At 39.7% G+C, this 21,005-nt stretch overlaps 1 protein-coding gene across 2 annotated transcripts in view; it reads right to left on the bottom strand.

The window, feature by feature from the left end:
- Usp37 (ubiquitin specific peptidase 37) overlaps positions 1-21,005 on the bottom strand; it is a 105,816-nt gene that overhangs the window by 33,579 nt on the left and 51,232 nt on the right. Inside the window, exons 14-18 of one of the 2 annotated variants that reach the window (XM_045146754.1) lie at positions 15,208-15,325; positions 11,953-12,032; positions 9,028-9,192; positions 6,258-6,323; positions 921-1,062 (exon numbers count right to left, since the gene is read on the bottom strand). In XM_045146754.1, coding sequence (XP_045002689.1) covers positions 921-1,062; positions 6,258-6,323; positions 9,028-9,192; positions 11,953-12,032; positions 15,208-15,325 — 571 coding nt within the window. The remainder of the gene's footprint in view (positions 1-920; positions 1,063-6,257; positions 6,324-9,027; positions 9,193-11,952; positions 12,033-15,207; positions 15,326-21,005) is intronic. The other variant, XM_045146755.1, reaches the window with a different exon arrangement.

Here is a 21,005-nt window from a genome sequence, read left to right as displayed (position 1 = left end):
GCTTCCTGATTTGGGTTGCTCCTGCCGCCATGCTATCTCTGCAATGATGAAGTGTATCACCCAGGAATTGTAAGCTAATATATAAAACCTTTTCCTTCCTTTCTTTCTTTCTTTCTTTCTTTCTTTTTTTTTTTTTTTGGTGAGGTAGAGTCTCACTAGCACAGGCTGATCTGTAACTCACCCTGTAGTCTCAGGCTGGCCTCAAATTCAGAGATCCTATTACCTCTGTCTCCTGAGTGTTGGGATTAAAAGTGTACACCACCACACCTGGCCTCCTTTTTCTTCTTAAAGTTGTTATTGTCAGGTATTTTGTTCTTTCAATAAGTAACTGTTTACCAAAAGGAAAGTATTAAGGAAAACATATGAGTATGGGATGAGGCAAACACCCAGAAAACTTTACATCTTGGAGGTATTGACTATCACTAAGGATTACAGTAGAAGATGATGTATTCATGCTTTCGTATTTATGAATTAAAGAACTAGTTTACTTGATCTGTTTCTATAAAATATTAACTATAGTTTTTTCATAAACAAGTGCTACCAAAATAAATAAGTAATTACTTGATGATTAATATGTGAAAGAAGCTCTGAAGTTTCTGGTGTTACTTTTCCCCCTTGTGTTAACTGAGGCAAGATCTTACTCTGTTGCTCAGTTTGGCCTCAAACTCACAAATCTCTGCCTCGACCTCCCAAGTACTGTGATTACAAGCATGAGTCACCACAGGGATTACAGGAGTGTACCCTTCTGTCCATATGTCCAGTTCAAACATTTCTGTAGCTGGAGAAAAATGAAATCTGTAAAACTATCATCTGAAATAGAGCTAGTAAGTTTGTGTATATTTTTAAAATTTGCTGAGACATTTGTTTGGATAGTAAGAGCTAAATAAAACTATCATATATTCTGATGAAAATTTACTTACTTTTTCCACATCTTCTTGCTGCTGTTCAATGCCTAACATTTCACCAAATCTCTGACCAAGGGCTATAGTGCGTTTTAGCTCATCTTCACTGTCAGAATCAAGGCATAAAGTTAAGGGGCTCTTGGATTTGAAGGTAAATTTCCTGTAATTGGAGAGTAAAAAGGTCCGAAAAATATGTCTTCATTTTTCTTTTAGTAAATAAACACCAAAACAGTTTTTTCATTATAGAAAACTATTTAACAAGAAAACACAAAAAATAGTTATCAAAACAAGAGGATATTTAAGCATTATCTTTTTTTATTCTTATTATCCATTTGAGAGCAACAGACAGAGAGAAAAAGAGGCAGATACATAGATAGAGAATGGGCACGCCAGGGCCTCTAGCCACTGCAAAGGAACTCCAGATGCGTGTGCCCCTTGTGCATCTGGCTAACGTGGGTCCTGGGGAATCGAGCCTTGAACCAGGGTCCTTAGGCTTGACAGGCAAGTGCTTAACTACTAAGCCATCTCTCCAGCCCTTTAGCATTATCTTTATCCCACTCCTAGAAAGCCATGTCTTGAAAATGGGTAACTTTTTTTTCTTCTTTCAAGGTAGGGTCTCACTCTAGCCTATGCTGACCTGGAACTCACTCTGTAGCTCCAGGCTGGCCTTGAATTCACAGTGATTCTCCTACTTCTGACTTCACAGTATGGGAGTGCACTATCACATCTGGCTAAAAATTTTTACTCTTATGGTACTGTGCATCACTAGTCAGCCAATCATTTTTGTGCCTTTTTAAAAAATTGATCAACCCCAATGAAGTTTCTTATTGTCTTTATAAAGTACTCTACTACTGAACTCATGAAGGCATGCATAGCAAAGGTTAAATGTTTTTGATAACAAAGTACATGAGGACTAATTTTTGATAATTTTTTGTTTTTTCAAGGTAGGGTCTCATTCTAGCTCAAGCTGCCCTGGAATTCACTATGGAGTCTCAACGTGGCCTCAAACTCATGGTGATCCTCCTACCACTGCCTCCTGAGTACTGGGATTAAAGGTGTGTGCCACCACGCCCGGCAAATCTTTGATCTTTTAAATGAAGGTGCATGCACTTCAAAATCAATGTAACATTCTACTTATTTAATTACTAGAAGGTCAGATGATGGCAATCTATCTAGCTTCTAGAACACACATTCTAAAGTAAGAAAAAAGCTTCTGAGGTAGGCAGTTCCAAAGCCCATGTACTTACAGGGGACCTATTCTTTCCTAGGACATGGCAAAGAAAGCATTGTAAGAAGTTCATCACCAAGTAAGAGCTAAAGAAATGACAAAGGCTATCTATAAAAAAGGATTAGGGGAAAAAAAAAGGATTAGGGGGAGGCAACTAAAAAAACTTGTTTGTTTGAGACTTAGTCTCATGTATACAAGGCTAGCCAGTAATTCCTTGTATATGACCTTGAACTTCTGATCCTCCTGCCTCCATCTCCCCAATGTTGGGATCAAAGCCAGGTTATGTAGTGCTGAGAAGGAAGCTCATGGTTTCATAAGCACTCTACCAACAAAACTGTATCTCTAGCCCTACAAGTTATTTAGGTCTTTACCTAAATTGTTTTATAATAATTAAGAGCCCAATAGAGCAGTATCACATTAATATACAAGACAACTAAGCAAGGTCGCACAGTTTGTATTGGTAGCATTCAGGAGGCTGAGACAGAAGGGTTACAGATTTTTTTTTAATTTTTTTGGTAGGTATGTTTGTTTTGAGGTAGTGTCTCACTCTAGCCCAAGATGACCTGGAATTCATTATGTAGATTCAGGCTGGCCTTGAACTCATAGTGATCCTCCTACCTCAGCCTCCCGAGTGCTGATATTAAAGGCATGTGCCACCATGCCTGGTAGGATTACAGCTTTTATTTATTTTTTGAGGTGGGGTCTCACTCTAGCCCAGGCTGACCTGGAATTCACTATGAAGTCTCAGGGTGGCCTTAAACTCACAGCAACCCTCCTACCTCTGCCTCCGGAGTACTGGGATTAAAGGTGTGCACCGCCATGCCTGGCTTACAAATTTTTTAAACCAGCCTGGGCTACATAGCAAGATTCTATCTAAAAGAAAAGCAAAACTATAAACAAACAAATAAAAATTCCAGTGTGATAACTGACACTCAAGGTAGATTCTAAGCCATCAAGAAATACATAATTAGGGTTAGAGAGATGGCTTCTTGTTTAAGATGCTTGCCTGTGAAGCCTAAGGACCTATGTTCTACTCGTCAGATCCCACATTAGCCAGATGCACAAAGGAGAGGGAAGGACAAGGCCACACATGCTCACTAGGCGGTGGAAGTGTCTAGAGTTAAAATGCAGTGGCTAAGGCCCTGGCGCACCAATTCTCTATGTCTACTCTGTCTTAGTCTCTCTAAATTAAAAATAAGTAAATACATAAAAATTAATAAAAAGAAGTCTATAACTATATCAAAGTATTCAAAAATTTAAGGAACAATATAACATTAAGAGTTTTTCCATCTAAAATGTGTAAACCTTTAAAAGATAAATACTTTTGAAAGGCCAGTTTTGCTCACATAATTATATAGAATACCAAGTACCATTCTTTAGTGATACTAGATAACTAGGGTATAACTGTGCTATCTTCTAGGCAAACTGAAAATAAACAAGGAAAAAACTGGCAAAGACATAAAGAACTTGGGCTGGAGAGATGGCTTAGTGGTTAAGGTGCTTGCCTGCAAAGCTTAAGGACCCAGGTTCGATTCCCCAGTACCCACATAAACCAGGTGCACAAGGTGGTACATGAATTTGAAGTTTGTTTACAGTGGCTGAAGGCTCTGGTGTGCCCATTCTTTCTCTGTGTGGCCCCCCTCTCTCAAATAAATGAATAAAATATTAAATAAAAAACCTTCTTTTATCAAGGCTAAGATAAATTCAGATACCATACTAAACAAAATATAAAATGAAAATCTGAAAAATTATAATCTAAATGTTAAAACTGAATAAATATATATCATGACAGTACTAAGAAAAAAAGAGACTGATGGAAGTCTGGAGGATTGCACAGCAATGTAGATCAAAGAAAAAGAGGCAAGTGGTTAGTGATAAATTCAAACATGGTCTGTGGTGGAAAGCAGACAGAATATCACTACTCCAACCTGAACACTTAAATAGGTTCCTATTGTATGTTTAAAAGGAATTGTACTGTAACTTAGAAACAGACAACTATGCACACAACCCCTTTTAAAGGTTTTTGAGACAGGGTCTCATGTAGTCCAGGCTGGCATCAAAATTGTCATGTAGCCAAGGATGACTTTGAATTCCTGATCCTTCTGCTTTGACCTCCCAAATCCTGGGATTACAGGTATGCACCACCATGCCCAGCTCCAATTAGCCTTAATTCCTCGTTTCTGTCTTCATGCTCACCAAGCAAACCCAAGCATATTAATAGTTCATCCAAGTAAATGCTTTGTTGAAGGAAGGTGGTATGTTGGTATGTTACCACACTTTTGTACTTTGGTGAAATGTGCCAAAGGACATTATAAATAAACCAATAGTTTTCTAGTTCACAATTTAGCCTCTTTTAATTTTGATCTACATGATGGATGTTCTAGGTCCTAAGTCATCTTTTATTAACTAGCTCTCAAATTCTCATGCCAATAGACCCTGGAGAACAGATGACCATGCTAAGATAAAATGATGCCCAATGAAATCATGTTTCTTGCAACTATTGTGAGTTGGTGCATAAAAAGTGCATTCCATTAATAATTACTGTATTTACAGAAGGCAGCTTGCCTGCAGCAATGAAAAATATTCATCCTGTAAATGCATCACTTGCTCACTTTCTAAGCAGCCAAGTGGTAATGCTCATGTGTATCTTGAGAACAGGCAAGAGTATTCATATCGGTATCATTTCAGATTTCTAGCCATGTTAGTCATCTGGTTTTAATTCCACTGAAAAATAATTAACAAGAGGAAAAGAAAAGAGCAGATCCTAAATGTCATTTTACGGTCATATAAGCCCCCAAACCCCAGCTTCTAAAGAGTAAAACTGTCCTGGGCCTTTTCTAAAAGTACTTTAGGACATCACATTTTTACAAAAAAAAAAAAAAAAAAGTTTTCAAGTCAAATGACAACTAAGTCAATTTGAGCTATGGTTCTCTCTTAGAGGAGATAAATCTTTTTTAAAGGAGCATTTGTTTCCATTCTTGGATCAACTTTTGATCTTAAAAATTATAAAATCAGGGGCCGGAGAGAGAGCTCAGTGGTTAAGGTGCTTGCCTGCAAAGCCTAAAGACCTGTGTTTGATTGCCTAGTACCCATGTAAAGACAGATACACAAAGTGGTGCATGCATGTAGAGTTCATTTGGAGTGGCTAGAGGACCTGGCATGCCCATTCTCTGTCTCTTACTGCTTGAAAAGTTAAGAAAAATTAAATTATAAAAGCATTTGCAAAATAGCTACATTTAAATGCCAGTTTGTTTCCCTGTTCCCTTTCAGAATTCTTTCTAGTCAGAGTCAAATATAAGTCACTGGGCTGGAAAGATGGCTTAGTGGTTAAGGCACTTGCCTGAAAAGCCAAAGGATCCACGTTCAATTCCCCAGGCCAGGAGGTCCTGGTGTACCCATTATCTCTCTCTTCTATTGCCTGCCTGTCCTCCCTGGCCCCGCACTCTCACTCAAATAAATAAATACATTAAAAAAAAAAAATGAAGTCCCTAGCTAGCTATCAACAGTTAGGAACCCTTTGCCTATATTTGAGGAAGGGTATTTTAGACTAGCAAAGGTTGTTTATCCTTTTCAACCTTAAAATGCTTAGTTATCAAGGCTGGAGGGATGGCTTAGCGGTTAAGGCATTTGCCTGCAAAGCCAAAGGACCCAGCTTCAATTCTCCAGGATCCATGTTACCCAGATGCACAAGGGGGCGCACACGTCTGGAGTTCGTTTGCAGTGGCTGGAGGCCCTGGTGGGCCCATTCTCTCTCTCTCTCTCTCTCTCTCTCAAATAAATAAATAAATAAATACAAAATGTTAAAAAAAAATGCTCAGTCATCAACACCAATTTTCAGTTTTGGGACCAAAACATCACATATTTACAAATAATTTTAAGAAATTTGAAAACAAAATATTGAGCCATTCACCTGCATTTATAATTTGTATTACTGTTAAAAACTTGTGCCCTATGCTATATTCTAAGGTAGAGTCCAGAAAATTACAAAGTATGGATAATACAGAGCAAGTATCATGTAAAAAGAGAAGCAGTAAAGAAAAGTGGGGGAGGGTGGACAATCTTAAGAGATTAGGATAAGCCAAATACTTAAAAATACAAATTTTGGGCACATAAGTAACAGAACTCACTTTGAAGGTGTAGAAGGGCTGGTGATGCAGGAATTCACCATTTGAGAAGCTTTTAGTGGTCTAGAACTATCAGAAAATTAGAAAATATATAATGCACACAATTACATTATTATAGATATTTAATTTACAAAGAGACTTGTTCTATACTATTATCTCTCATATAACCACTTGAAAAGCAAACAATTAGAATACTTTTAAAAATAAGTAGCCATAGATGCCCCGAGAGAAACTAAATTATCATTTTTGGGCTCACTCTCTCTGATCTAAGAATTGAAATAAACACCTTTCAAAATGAAATCAACTGTAATACATATGAAAAGATCAGTTTAGGAGAAACTACCTTGTCTCAATTCTTTATCTTTTTAAAAATTTTATTATTTTACTTATTTATTTATTTTTAACCAAGGTAGGGTCTCACTCTAACCCAAGCTGACCTGAAACTCACTCTGTAGTCCCAGGCTGACCTCAAATTCACAAAAAGCCTCCTACCTCTGCCTCCTAGGTGCTGGGATTAAAGACATGCAACACCACACCTGGCAGTTCTTTACTTTTAATTTATTGAGGATTTACTAGATGTCAAGCACTGTACTGAGAACTCAATGTGCACTCTCTTATTTTATGTTTAGAATAAATCTACTATTTTCCTCACAACCAAATTAAGAAATTTGTCCAAGTTCTTAAAGCCATTAAGACACAGTCAGCCTCATTTTAGGTTAGTGCTGATAAAGTTCCTATACTGATGGTATGATACTGCCAGAGAAGCAGAAGGCAAGTTGCACCAAGCAAAGACATTCTCCCCAAATAAAAGCCCAAAGAAGGCTGGAGTGATGGCTATGCAGTTAAGGCATTTGCCTGCAAAGCCTAAGGACCCGGGTTCAATTCCCTAGTCCCCATGTAAAGCCAGATGTACAAGGTGGCACATGCATCTTGAGTTTGTCTGTGGTGGCTAAGGGCCTCGGTGTGCCCATTCCCTCTATCTTACCTCCCTTGAAAATAAATAATTTTTTTAATAAAGCCCAAAGGGAAAAAAGTATAAATATTGAGACTCTTGGGCACATGATTGATTTAATAGACTCTTATAGACTTTGTTTTGTTTGTCTGTTTTGTTTTTCGAGGTAGGGTCTCACTCTGGTCCAGGCTGACTTGGAATTAACTCTGTAGTTTCAGGGTGGCCTTGAACTCATGTGATCCTTCTACCTCTGCCTCCGAGTGTTGGGATTAAAGGCGTGCGCCACCATGCCCGGCTCTCTTACAGACTTTAAACTTGACTGAGCTTTCTTAAAAATCCAAAAGGAAGTATATTTTATAAAACTTCATCAATTCATATTCATTAATTTACTGAGATATCTGTTCTGTGCTTACCCAAGAAATCTGGCTTTTTTTTTTTTTTTTTTTGGAGATAGTCTCACTAGTATCCCAGAGTGGTCTTAAGCTCCCTGTGTAGAACAAGTTGGTCTTGAACTATGCTTCTGCCTTAGGCTTCTAAGTGCTGAGATTATAGGTGAGTGCCACCATCCACCTGGCCTTTGCAGTTACTAAGTGAAAATCTATTTCCTTGAATCTCCTCTGAGACATTAAGGATTTGGACAAAACCTTAAAACTCTTTTTCACTTCTAGACCTTTATGATTCTAGCAAACTAGTGTTCAAGTACAAAAAGTGATGGCTTAGTGGTTAAGGCACTTGCTGGCAAAGCCAAAGGACCCAGGTTCAGTTCTCCAGTACCCACAAAGCCAGATGCACAAGGTGGCACTGTGTTTGGAGTTTGCAGTGGCTAGGGGCCTTGGAACACCCATTCTCTCTTCCCCTCTCCCTCTCTTTTAAATAAATAAATAAAACATTTAAGAATTATAGCTTATGACTGCAAGTGATCTAAGTAGGCAGAAAGAGCACAACATTCAGAGAAGCTCTGAGATTCTGCAGCATACATGATAGAGCAAAACCTAAAGTAAAGGTTACTTCCTTCTCTGAAAATTTTCTAGGAGCCATTGAAATTATTCATGTTGGTAATAATATATAATTATGAAAGAATAATCTCTTTGGTATAACATTTAATTATACCAGAATAATATTAATTTCTCAAATCCACATTTCCCAAAGAGCTAGCTGAGGCCTTTGTTAAAAGTATTTATTAGTGGGCAGGAGAAACGGCTTAGCAGTTAAGGTGCTTGCCTACAAAGCCTAAGAACACTTGCTTGAATCTCCAGATCCCATGTATAGCCACACACAAGTGATGCAAATGTACAATGTTGCACATGCACACAAGGGGGCACATGCGTCTGGAGTTCATCCACAATGGCTGAAAGGTCCTGGCACGCCCATTCTCTCTCTCTCTGCCCCTTCTCCCTTTGTCTGTCTCTCTCTCAAAATAAAGTTTAAAAAACATATCTATTATAAGCCCTATTTCAGATCTACTGAAGCAGGGAAAGAACACAGAAATCAGTGCCTATAGCGTTCAGGTGGTTCTTACATCACCCATGTTTGATTTATATTCCCAAAGTATACTAAATGGCCTTCCACTTGGTCTAAAGAATAGCAGTACTCCCTAAAAAAGTATGCCATTATGAAAGGCAGCTAATAAATTTGTAAAAACTTAGTTTAAGCTTTTTCTTCTTTTTTTTTTCAATCAGGGAGTAATCTAGCACTAAAGTTTCAATAAAACAAAACTAAAATCTCCGTGGTGTGATTTAACCTAGAAGCTATGTCACATATTTTAGTCAATGCTTTGGATACTAAAACCCATTTCAAAAGGCACTGTCTCCTGAGACTTACATCGCCATATGTGCACTCCATCCAAGAGTAAAAGGTGGCTTTGTATTTTCAGTGCAATGAGATGACAGGGTCAAGAATCTTGGAATAATGACTTGCTGGCCAATCTTGTTGTTCAGTGACAGAGCCACATTGAAGCTGTATCGTTTTAGGTGAAGAATGAGGACCCTGAAAAACAGACAACGACTCTGCTAATTCATACATGCGATAGATAGCTCTCTTATAGTAATTACTCTATCCATGTCAGACACATTTTGACTCAAAGATAACATTTTGGAGCTGGTGAGATGGCTTAGCAGTTAAGGTGCTTGCCTGCCTGTGAAGCCTAAGGACCAAGGTTTGATTCCCCAGTACACACATAAACCAGATGCTCATGCATTTGGAGTTCTCTTGCAGTGGCTGGAGGGCCCGATGTGCTCATTCTCATTCCCTCTCTACTTGCAAATAAATAAAAATATTTTTTTAAAATACTGACTGGCCAATATGCTGCCACCATGATTTATAAAGTGATTTCTTTAAAAACAACTTATTTTCTAAGAATAACTACAGAATGAAAAAGAACTTTTCTCTGGAGTCTAGATACCAGGAAGTGTACACTTACATAAAACTAATAAAAGAAACTACTTTGCAGACAAAGTGCCACGTAAATATTTAATGTTAATAATAACCTTGCTTGTGGCTGACATCTAGTCTTGAAAAGTATTAAAAGCTGTTTTGTAACAACATAATTTTTTAAACTACTTTCATGTCATGCTTCTATACAACATAAATTAATTTCATTTCTAAGTCAGAAAATCTATCTTATGATTACAGAAAACCTACAAGAACTTTTGAAAAAAGCAACGGACAAATGCAAAAAACTGTTCCTATTTTATTTTTATGCACATACATGCATGTGTCTGTAGCAGATTTTAACTGATAGTATGGGATAGGAAGAATACAGAAAACCACAGAACAAAAAACTACAGGATAATGCAAAAAATTAAAAACACTGAAATGCAAATAAATCTGAAACTTTTAGAGAACTGAAGTGAGGCCACAGTGGAAAATTCCATATCTACCTCATGACAAAATACAGTTGAAATGCAAGGACACTAGCAATGTTGTTTAACATATTAAAAATTCTGTTTAGGCTATGTGTTTAAGTATATACAAAACATAAATGAACTGCTGGGCTCAGTTTTGGGTCTCCTAAGAATGTAACAATGGCCAGGTATGGTGGCACAGGCCTTTAATCCCAGCACTTGGGGAGGCAGAGATAGGAGGAGGATTGCCTTTAGTTCAAGGCTACCCTGACACTACACAGTGAATTCCAGATCAGCCTGGGCTAAAGTGAAACTCCTACCTCGAAAAACAAAAACAAGCCAGACATGGTGGCACATGCCTTTAATCCCAGCACTTGGGAGGCAGAAGTAAGCGGATCTCGGAGAGTTCGAGGCCACCCTAAGAATACAGAGTGATCCAGGTCAGCCTGGGCTAAAGTGCTACCTCAAAAACAAATATACAAACAAAAAAAAAACCCCAACAATCAAAAAAAGAATGTCAGTGTAAGAACTCTGTATCATTAACAAGTTCAATAAAAAGTAAATATATGGAAAAAAAAAAGAATGTAATTATATGCATGCAATATATATAAATGCATGGCTAAAGGCTGGAGGGATGGCTTAGTAGTTAAGGCACTGGCTTGCAAAGCCAAAGGACCAGGTTTGATTCCCCAGGACCCATGTTAAGCCAGATGCATAAGCTGGAGCATGCATCTGGAGTTTGTCTGCAGTGGCTGAATGTCTTGGGGTGTCCATTCTCTCTCTCTCCAGTAAAGAAAATAAAGATAAAAATTTAAAACTGCATGGCTAGTCCCCATCATCATGCCAAAGTCTCACTTAGCCGCCTCTCTTATTGCCTTCTTCCTGGGACTCTTTAAGACCACTTTCTTCTTCACACTCAAAACCTCTTTTCTTTCTTCTAAATTTTATTTATTTACAAGCAGATAGGACAGAGATAGAGAATGGGTGTGCCAGGGCATTCAGCAAATAAACTCTAGATCCATGTGCCACTGTGCACCTACCTAACTTTATGTGGGCCCTGAGGAATCGAACTTGACCTGTTAGGCTTTGAAGGCAAATGCCTTAGCCTCTGAACCAGCTCTCCAGCCCCCCCTTTTTTTTCTCATACAAGGGCATGTATAAGAAGCTTTCAACACTTGGGCTAGAGAGATGGCTCAGCAGTTAAGGCACCTGCCTGCAAAGCCTAAAGACCCAGGTCTGATTTCTCGGTACCCACATGAAGCCAGATGCACAAAGTGGCACATGCATCTTGAGTTCATTTGCAGCCACTGGTGGCCCTGCATGTCCATTCTCTTTTTCTCTCTGCTTGCAAACAAATAAAAGAAAATAATAATTAAAAAAAAAAAGAGGGCTAGAGAAATGGCTTAGTGGTTAAGATGCTTGCCTGCAAAGCTAAAGGACCCAGGTTTGCTTTTCCAGTACCCACGTAAGCCAGATGCACGAAAGTGGCACTCATATATGTGGAGTTCATTTGTAGTGGCTAGAGGCCCTGGTATGACTACCATTCTCTCTCTCTCTCTCTCTCTCAAATAAATATATACTTTTTAAAAAAAATAAGCTATTTACCCTATATATGTTCACACTCCAATTTTCTTGACCTTCTTTAGCAATCCACTGGCTTATTTATCTGTTATGGTCTGGGGACCACACCCAGGGCCTTGTGCATGCTAGGCAAATGTACTCCTTAACCACATCTTCATCCTTGTATGTACTTTTAAAAGGGAATTAAAGTCTGGGTGTGGTGGTGTACACTTCAATCCCAGCACTTGGGAGGTAGAGGTAGGAGGGCCACCATGAATTTGAGGTCGCCTTGTCTAGAGTGAGACCCTACCTGGGGGGGAGCGGGGGAGGTAATTAAATTTACCTGGGCAGCCTGTTAAATTTGTGTCTGACAACAGCACACTTCCCACCACACTTCTCACATGAATACTCAAGTTCTTCTGCCTAAAAAAGACAAGAGGGAAAATAAAGATGAAGTTGAATCAGCACTCACTAAAAACAAATCATCTTTTAGTCTTACAGGTCCAGTGGAATGACAACTTAAGCCACTTGAAATACCAAATTAAGGCCTAGTCTTTAAAATATAGTTATGATATCATGACCTATTTCAGAAATCCTAATTCCTTCTTTACCTAGGAAACATCTCAATTTATGATAACTAGATTCTAATGAAGCAGACTCTCAAGTTTTCCCCATGGGTACACATGAACCACTGCCAATGTATATCTAGACTTTAACATGTGGCTGAGATAAGATCACCTTCATGTTACGTGGTCTGTTAGGTGTAACACCCCACCCTTATTTTTTTTTTTTTAAGAGAGTGACAGAATTGGCATACCAGGGCCTCAGCCCCTGCAATCAAACTTCAGGTGCTTGCACCACCTAGTGCATCTGGCTTACATGGGATCTGGAGATAGATTAAACATGAATCCTTAGGTTTCACAGGCAAGCACATTAACACCTTTAAACCCTACCCTTTTCTTATAATGAACTCAATCTTCTGATAACAGCTCAGTAAGAACTGTTCTAAAAGGACCAAAAGTATGAGTTGGATATCATTACCTAGAAAAAAACTGAAACAAGAAATCCTTAAAACATGGGGATAAATATACACACACAAAAAAAATCTTCAGGTGGGTTGGAGAGATGGCTTAGCGGTTAAGCGCTTGCCTGTGAAGCTTAAGGACCCCGGTTCAAGGCTCGATTCTCCAGGACCCACGTTAGCCATAAGTGCAAGGGGGTGCATGCATCTGGAGTTCGTGTACAGTGGCTGGAGGCCCTGGCATACCCTCTCTCTCTCTCTCTCTCTGTGTCTGTCATTCTCAAATAAATAAATGAACAAAAAAAAAATTAAAAAAGAAAAAAAAATCTTCAGGCTATGACAGTAACAGAAATAGAAGAGAATGACCAGACAACAAGAAAGTAAAATATTGCCGGGTGTGGTGGCGCATGCCTTTAATCCCAGCACTAGGGAGGCAGAGGTAGGAGGATCAAGGACACCCTGAGGCTACAGAGTGAATTCCAGGTCAGCCTGAGCTAGAGTGAGACCCTACCTTGAAAAACAAACAAACAAACAAACAATAAATAAATAAAGCGAAATATTTATGTTTGGGTAGAGATGAACATATATTATTTTTAAAAAATTTTCAAGTTTTAGGAAGATAGTCCTACCAATATGCTCCAAAAACAATATAAATCTAAACAAAACAAAAAAAAAAAATGACTGCTACTGCTACTATATAGATGAAGAGGGATCTTGGCAAATGTTTACCAGTTGTAGGGTCTGTCACACAATATGCCTGATTATGCCCCAGAAACTGTATGTGCATCTGTGACAATTTATCACATACACAAACTTTCTATCTGTAGCTTTGAATAAACATGATTCTTCCTTCCTGTTCTTATCAGGGAATAACACAAAGTAAAAAAAGAAAAGGGTATTTTTTCATCACTCAGCTTTGGTTAAAACTTATGGAATATTTCCCAATTTTAATTCATACTATCACATTTTTGTATATATTATGTCAAATGTTTTAATTACTGATTGTTTATAAATAAATAAGGTTGTCTAAAACACTTGGTATTGAGTTAAACATGTAGTCTTCTTGAAGAAGTCAATTTTCGGGCTGGAGAGATGGCTTAGCGGTTAAACGCTTGCCTGTGAAGCCTAAGTACCCCGGTTCAAGGCTTGGTTCCCCAGGTCCCACGTTAGCCAGATGCACAAGGGGGCTCACGCATCTGGAGTTTGTTTGCAGAGGCGCGCCCATTCTCTCTCTCTCCCTCTATCTGTCTTTCTCTCTGTGTCTGTCACTCTCAAATAAATAAATAAAAACTTAAAAAAAAAAAAGTCAATTTTCAGCCAGGAGTGGTGGCACACACCTTTTAATCCCAGCACTCAGGAGGCAGAGGTAGGAGGATCGCCATCAGTTTGAGACCACCTGAGACTACATAGTGAATTCCAGGTCAGTATGAGCTAAAACAAGACCCTACCTTGAAAAACAAACAACAAAAAAACAAGTCAATTTTATTCACGGGTTATAATCAGATTTATCAAGAGCTATAAGTACAGTTTTCTCTGCAAACCATTTGGTTGAAATTCTGCCTTTAAAAACAACTTCAGAGACTGGAGAGACGGCTCACTGGACCCACATAAGCCAAATGTACTAGGTGGTGCATGTGTCTGGATTTTATTTGCTATGGCTGAAGGTCCTGGTGCACCTATTCTCTCTCTTTCTCTATCTGTCTCTATCAAATAAATAGAAATTAAATTAAATTGAAAAGAAAAAAGACTGTCTTGAAAAACAATTTTTTTTTTTTTTTAAAGCTGGGTATGGTGGCGCACACCTTTAATCCCACCACTCGGGATAGGAGGATCAACATGAGTTCAAGGCCACCCTGAGATGACCTAGTGAATTCCAGATCAGCCTGAGCTAGAGCGAGACCCTACCTCAAAAAAAAAAAACAACAGCAGCAACAAAACTTCAGGGTTAATAGGTAAGGTGCGTTCCTGAGAAGCCTAAGTACCCAGGTTTGAGTCCCCAGAACCCACATAAGCCAGATGCAGAAGGTAGTTCAAATGAAATGGCTAGAGGACCTGGCATGCCAATTCTCTCATAAAATTTTTTTTAAAAAATTGAAAAAAGGGCTAGAAATAACTTAGCCTTGAAGGCACTCGCCTGCAGAGCCAAAGGACCCCAGTTTGATACCTTACGGCCCACGTAAGCCAGGTACACAAAGTGGTGCATGCATCTGGAGTTTGTTTACAGCAGCTGAAGGTCCTGGTGCACACATTCTCTCCCTCTCTTTCCCTCTTCCTCTCTCTCAAATAAATATATAAAAATAAAAATATATTTAAAAAAAAAACCTTCAACTTCCAACAGTTAAGTATAATATATAAAATTGGGCTATGTTGGGCCTGGGAGATGGTTCAGCAATTAAAGGTGCTTCCTTGCAAACCTGACTGTCTAGGTTCAATCCAGCAGACACCTACTTAAAGAAAGGCATTTCAACTATAGCACCAAGACACCCTGGCAATCCCCCTCCCACAACACACATGCAAAAAAATAGTTTAAACAATGAAAAATAAAATTGAGTCAAGTGGATATACTAAAGCTATTACCCTAAAGAAAAGATCAAGAGAGTCTTGAATTGAACGCGGAGGAAGTGGCTTTCTCCTGCGAGGAAGGTCAATGGAGAGGTCATTAAACTGTTCTCTTTTGGGAATAGTCTCTCCACATCTGTAAGAATAAAAGAAGACTACTGTGAGTAGTCCGAACAATATAAAACTATAAACATACTTGAAAGCTTGTTCTCATACAGAATGTGTGGTGCTGATACACTATGAACAGGTGGAAACCATCTAGCTGACTTCCAATCCAATACTTCCTCTTCTTACACTTTAGACGAAGATTACAAAGGTTCCTGTGATGCTATATAACCTACATAGATAATCTTATTTTTACTAAATTCAAAGTTAAGATTAGTAGCTGTAATTTTATTCAGATAAGGCAATATCACCCATAGGTGATAGCTCATGAATATCCCAAGGTCTAACCATACTCAAAAGAATATGCAATTATTTTGATTTTTTTTTTCCAGGTATGATTTCACTCTGGCTAGGTTAACCTGGAATTCACTATGTAATCTCAGGATGGCCTCAAACTCAATTCTCCAACCTCTGCCTCCTGGGTGCTGGGATTAAACCACCCCCAGCTATAATTACACATTCTTGCCCAGTGTGGTGGCACATGCCTTTAACCCCAACAATCGGGAGGCAGAGGTAGGAGAATAGCTGTGAGTTCTGAGACTACATAGTGAATTCAAGGTTAGGTTGTAGTAGGAAACCCTATCTTGTAAAAACAAAACAAAAAAAGACATGTAATTATATAAAAACAAAGGCTACTTCAGAATTCTGTCTGTGAGAGAGACACTCAGTAAACATTTGTTGAATGAAAACATATTCTTTTTCTTTTTTGGTTTTTCGAGGTAGGGTCTCAGTCTACCCCAGCCTGACCTGGCTGGAAGCAATTTTTTTTTGGGGGGGGGGGTTAAGGTAGGGTCTCATTCTAGCCCAGACTTATGTGGAATTCACTATGTAGCCTAGGGTGGCCTTGAACTGGGGTAGGTGGAAGCAATCCCCCCCCCCCCCCCGAGGTAGGGTCTTACTCTAGCCCAGGCTGACCTGGAATTCACTATAGAGTTTCAGGGTGGCCTCGAACTCATGGTGATCCTCCTACCTCTGCTTCCCGAGTGCTGGGATTAAAGGCGTGCGCCACCACGCCCAGCTGGGAGCAAATTTTTTAAAGAGATAATTTTAGTTTAGTGCTTTTCACTTGTCCTATTACCAGCATTATTAGTAATATTGAGTTTTCATTATCAGTTCCTTATTTCCACAGTTGAAAATGGGGCATAAGAAGAAGCTGGGCATGGGGGAACACACATTTAATCCCAGCACTGGGGAGGTAGAGGTAGGAGGATCACTGTGAGCTGACGGCCACTGAGACTATATAGTGAATTCCAAGTCAGGCTGGGGTAGAGTGAGACCCTACCTCAAAAAATAAAACAAAAAAAAACCTTTTTTTCGTCAATCAAGCTGGGCTGAGCTAGAGTAAGACCCTACCTTGAAAAACTAAAGTCAGTCAATCATTAACTGTCATAACAAAAATATATCACAAACTGTTCAAATTCAGTCCTCTCTTCACCAATGATTTTTATAGAAATAGTGGCAGGGGGACTGGAGGGATGGCTTAGCAGTTAAAGTGCTTGCCTTCAAAGCCAAAGGACCCAGGTTTAATTCCCCAGGACCCACGTAAAACCAGATGCACAAGGTAGCACATGCATTTGGAGGTCATTTGCAGTAGATGGAGGCCACCCACTCAACATGGTGGTGCATGCCTTTAATCCCAGCACTCAGGAGGGAGAGGTAGGAAGATCGCTGTGAGTTTAAGGCCACCCTGAAACTACATAGTGAATTCCAGGTCAGCCTGGACCAGAGTGAGACTCTACCTCAAAAAACCAAAAAATAAAAAATAAAAAAAACAGATCCCAGGACTGAAAAGATAGCCTAGTGGTTAAGGTGTTTGCCTGCAAAGGCGAAGGACCAAGATTGGATTTCCCAGGACCCATGCAAGCCAGACACACAAGGTGGAACATGTGTCTGCAGGTTGTTTATAGTAGCTGAAGGCCCTGGCTCACCCATTCTCTCTCTTCCTCAGCCTCTTTCTCTCTCTCAAATAAATAAGTTAAAAACCAAAAAATAAAAAAATTAAAATTAAAATTAACAAAAAAACAGATCGCAGTACTTGGTAGGCTGAGGAAGGAAGATCACTATGAATTCGAGTCCAGCCTGGGACTGCAGAGTGAGTTCCAGGTCATCTTAGGCTTGAGTGAGACCGTATCAAAAACAAACAATGGGCTGGAGAGATGGCTTAGAGGTTAATGCATTTGCATGCGAAGTCTACTGACCCAGATTTGATTCCCCAGGACCCACATAAGCTAGATACACAAGGTAGTGCATGAGTCTGGAGTCTGCAGTGGCTGGAGGCCCTGGCACACCCATTCAGTCTCTGCCTCTCTTTTTCTCTCTCTAATAAATAAATAAATATTTTAAAACAAAAAAGCAAATAACTGAAAAATGATACTTGATATTAAATGGGTTTTTATTTTCTCTCTGATCTAGAAAGGAAGAAGAAATTAGTTTTTAGTATGTTTTAAGAAAGTTTTAATCATTTATTCAGGGACTAGAGCTTAGTGATAAAAGGCACTTGCTGGAAAGCCTGCTGGTCTGGGTAAAGCTGGACCCAAGATGGCACCTGTATCTGTCCTTCATTTACAGCAGCAGATCTGATGTACACATACACACACACACAAGCACATACACATGTGTACGCAAATAAAAATTAAAACGGGGCAAAGAAGATGGCTCAGTGGTTAAAGGTGTTTGCTTGCAATACGTGCAGCCCATACTCAATTCCTAAACTACCTACATATACCAGATGCAAAAAAATTGTTTAAGTGTGTGTTTATTTCTTTGCAGTGGCAAGAAGCTGTGGAATGTACACACATGGACAGATAGATAGGGGATAGATGGATGAACACATGGATAAAGTAAGTGGTGTATGCATCTGGAGTTTGTTTGCAATGGCAGGAGGCCCTCTCAGTACATTCTGTTTGTCTGTCTCTCTGTATCTCTCTGAGATTGCAAACAGAATAAAAAATTTTAAAAAATAAAATTTTTAAAAAAAGGAACAGGTAAACTTCCGGTTAAGATGGCGGCGTAGGTACCGCGCCAAAGCAGCCTAGGGGGGAAAAAGACCCAAAAAACTCAGCAAAATACACACTTTTACTAAAAAGTGAGGTGTATAGGAAATTGAGGCGGCAGCAGAGAAGTAGAAGAGTTCTAGAGCATCCAGAGCCTGCACAGGTGGGAAAAGCGGCTCCGGCAGCTTGGCCAACACCCGCAACCGCGGCGCAGCAAAAAACCGCCAGACTCGGCTCGAGCCGCAGGAAAAGCCAGGTGCGGGATTTTCCCCTCACACCCTGCTCTCCGCAACTTGGGAAACATGAGGGAGAGCGGCTGCAGGAGCAGACTGCGAGGTAGAAGAACAAGTGGAGCAGCGAGACAACCAGAGCAGCCGCGGCTCCCTCCCCTCCCCCACCGCCTGAACGCAGCTCCAGCGAACAGAGCAGCGGCCCGGGACCCGGCCACGCCAACTTGGGCTGACAACGGGACCCAAGCAGGAGCAGAGTTCGGCAGCAACATCAGCGGCTCCAGCACTGGTACCAGCGGCCCCAGCAGCAGCAGACCCAGGAGCGGCAGCAGTGGCAGATCCTGCAGCAGCAGCTTCGGGGGGAGCAGCGGCAGTGGACACAGCAGCAGCAGCTTCAGCAGCAGTGGTGGCTTCAGCAGTGGCAGCTACAGCAGCAGCAGAGGCAGCAGCAGCGGCTCAGTTTGCCCCGTAGAAAAAGAAAGTGCCCAGCTCCAGAAATCAGAACATCAGCCCGACGACCCAGGCAGCAACTTGACTGAGACCAAAATCACCCAAGGTAACTGGGATTGCACCAGGGAAGGGTCTCACTTGGTCACAAGCTGACTTGGATCCCTCAACAGACCAGAAATCTAAACCTCTTTGTTGATACAGGATCTGGTCATTATAATAACTACTCTTGCATACATACTCGGGACTGTTTTTGATTGAATGTGTACAGTGTTTAGTTAAATTTTAGAATCTACCTGTATTTTACTCCACTTAGCCTGCTTGAATACTCCTATAGCAGGGAAACTCAACCCCTAAGAACATCTTTGTAGATACTCTGAGAGTCTTAAGAGCCACACCTTACACCTTAAGGTCCTACCCTGAAAATATATTACATCAAATCAATTGATACAGCTAAGAATACACAGCTAGCTAGAAAATCCAAGCATTAACTTAATCCAAGATGCAAAAATATATACATTATAACACAAGAAACACTAAAAAGCAAGACGATATAAATCGGCTTAAAAGTATTAATGCATCAGAAATGTCCTCCAGTGAGAAAGAGTTAGAGGAAATGCCTGAGAAAGAGTTCAAAAGAATGATTATAAATATGTTCAAAGAGGTCAAAGAACACATGAAAACAATCAAAGAAGAAATCAAAGAGGAAATCAAAGAGGAAATCAAAGGAATCAAAGAAGAGACAGGACACCAATTTAATGAAATAAAGAAGGCAATACAAGACATAAATAGGGAAATAGAAATAATAAAGAAAAACCAGTCAGAATTACTAGCAATGAAGAACACAGTTAATGAAATAAAAAATTCTGTAGAAAACCTCACCAGTAGGATGGATGAGGGAGAGGACAGAATATCTAAGCTAGAAGACCAGGTGGCAGACCTAATGCAGTCCAACAAAGAGAAAGACAAACTTATAGAAAAATATGAGTGGGAATTTCAAGATATTCGGGACGCTATGAAAAGATCCAATATAAGAATTCAGGGCATAGTAGAAGGAGAAGAACTCCACTCCAGAGGCATAGTAGGCATCTTCAACAAAATCATAGAGGAAAATTTCCCCCAAATTGGGAAAGAGGTGCCAATACAGATACAGGAAGCCTTTAGAACCCCAGCCAGACAAAACCCAGAAAGAACCTCTCCTCGCCATATTATAATCAAACTTCCAAACACACACACCAAAGAAAAAATATTGAAAGCAGTTAGAGAGAAAAATCAAGTTACCTACAAAAGCAAGCCCATCAGGATTACAGCAGATTATTCAACACAAACTTTTAAAGCCAGAAGGGCTTGGAGTGATATATTCCAAGTTCTGAAAGATAACAACTGTCAACCAAGGTTACTTTATCCTGCAAAGTTATCCATTCAGGTAGATGGAGAAATAAAGACATTCCATGACAAAAGCAGGTTAAAGGAGTATTTGAAGACAAAACCAGCTCTACAGAAAATACTTCATAGAATCCTCCATGCTGAACAAAAGGAAAAGCACACATATAAGGAACCTAGAAAAAACAAGCTATACTCAAATACCAGTTAACAGAAGAGAGCACAGGTAGAACCAGAAACACACACACACACACACAAAAAAATGGCAAACATAAATACACACCTTTCAATAATATCTCTTAATATCAACGGTCTCAATGCCCCAACGAAAAGACATAGATTTGCAGACTGGGTTAAAAAGCAGGATCCTACAATTTGTTGTCTCCAAGAAACTCACCTTTCTACAAAGGATAGACATTATCTTAGGGTGAACGGTTGGAAGACGGTGTTTCAAGCAAATGGGCCTAGAAAACAAGCAGGGGTTGCTATCCTAATATCAGACAGGGTAGACTTTAGTCCGACGTTAGTCAAGAAAGATAAGGAAGGTCACTTTATATTGATTAAGGGCACACTCCAACAGGAGGACATTACAATCCTA

Source organism: Jaculus jaculus, chromosome 4 (assembly GCF_020740685.1).
Source record: "Jaculus jaculus isolate mJacJac1 chromosome 4, mJacJac1.mat.Y.cur, whole genome shotgun sequence".
Lineage (NCBI taxonomy): Eukaryota > Metazoa > Chordata > Mammalia > Rodentia > Dipodidae > Jaculus > Jaculus jaculus.
This window is presented reverse-complemented; position numbering and strand designations above follow the sequence as displayed.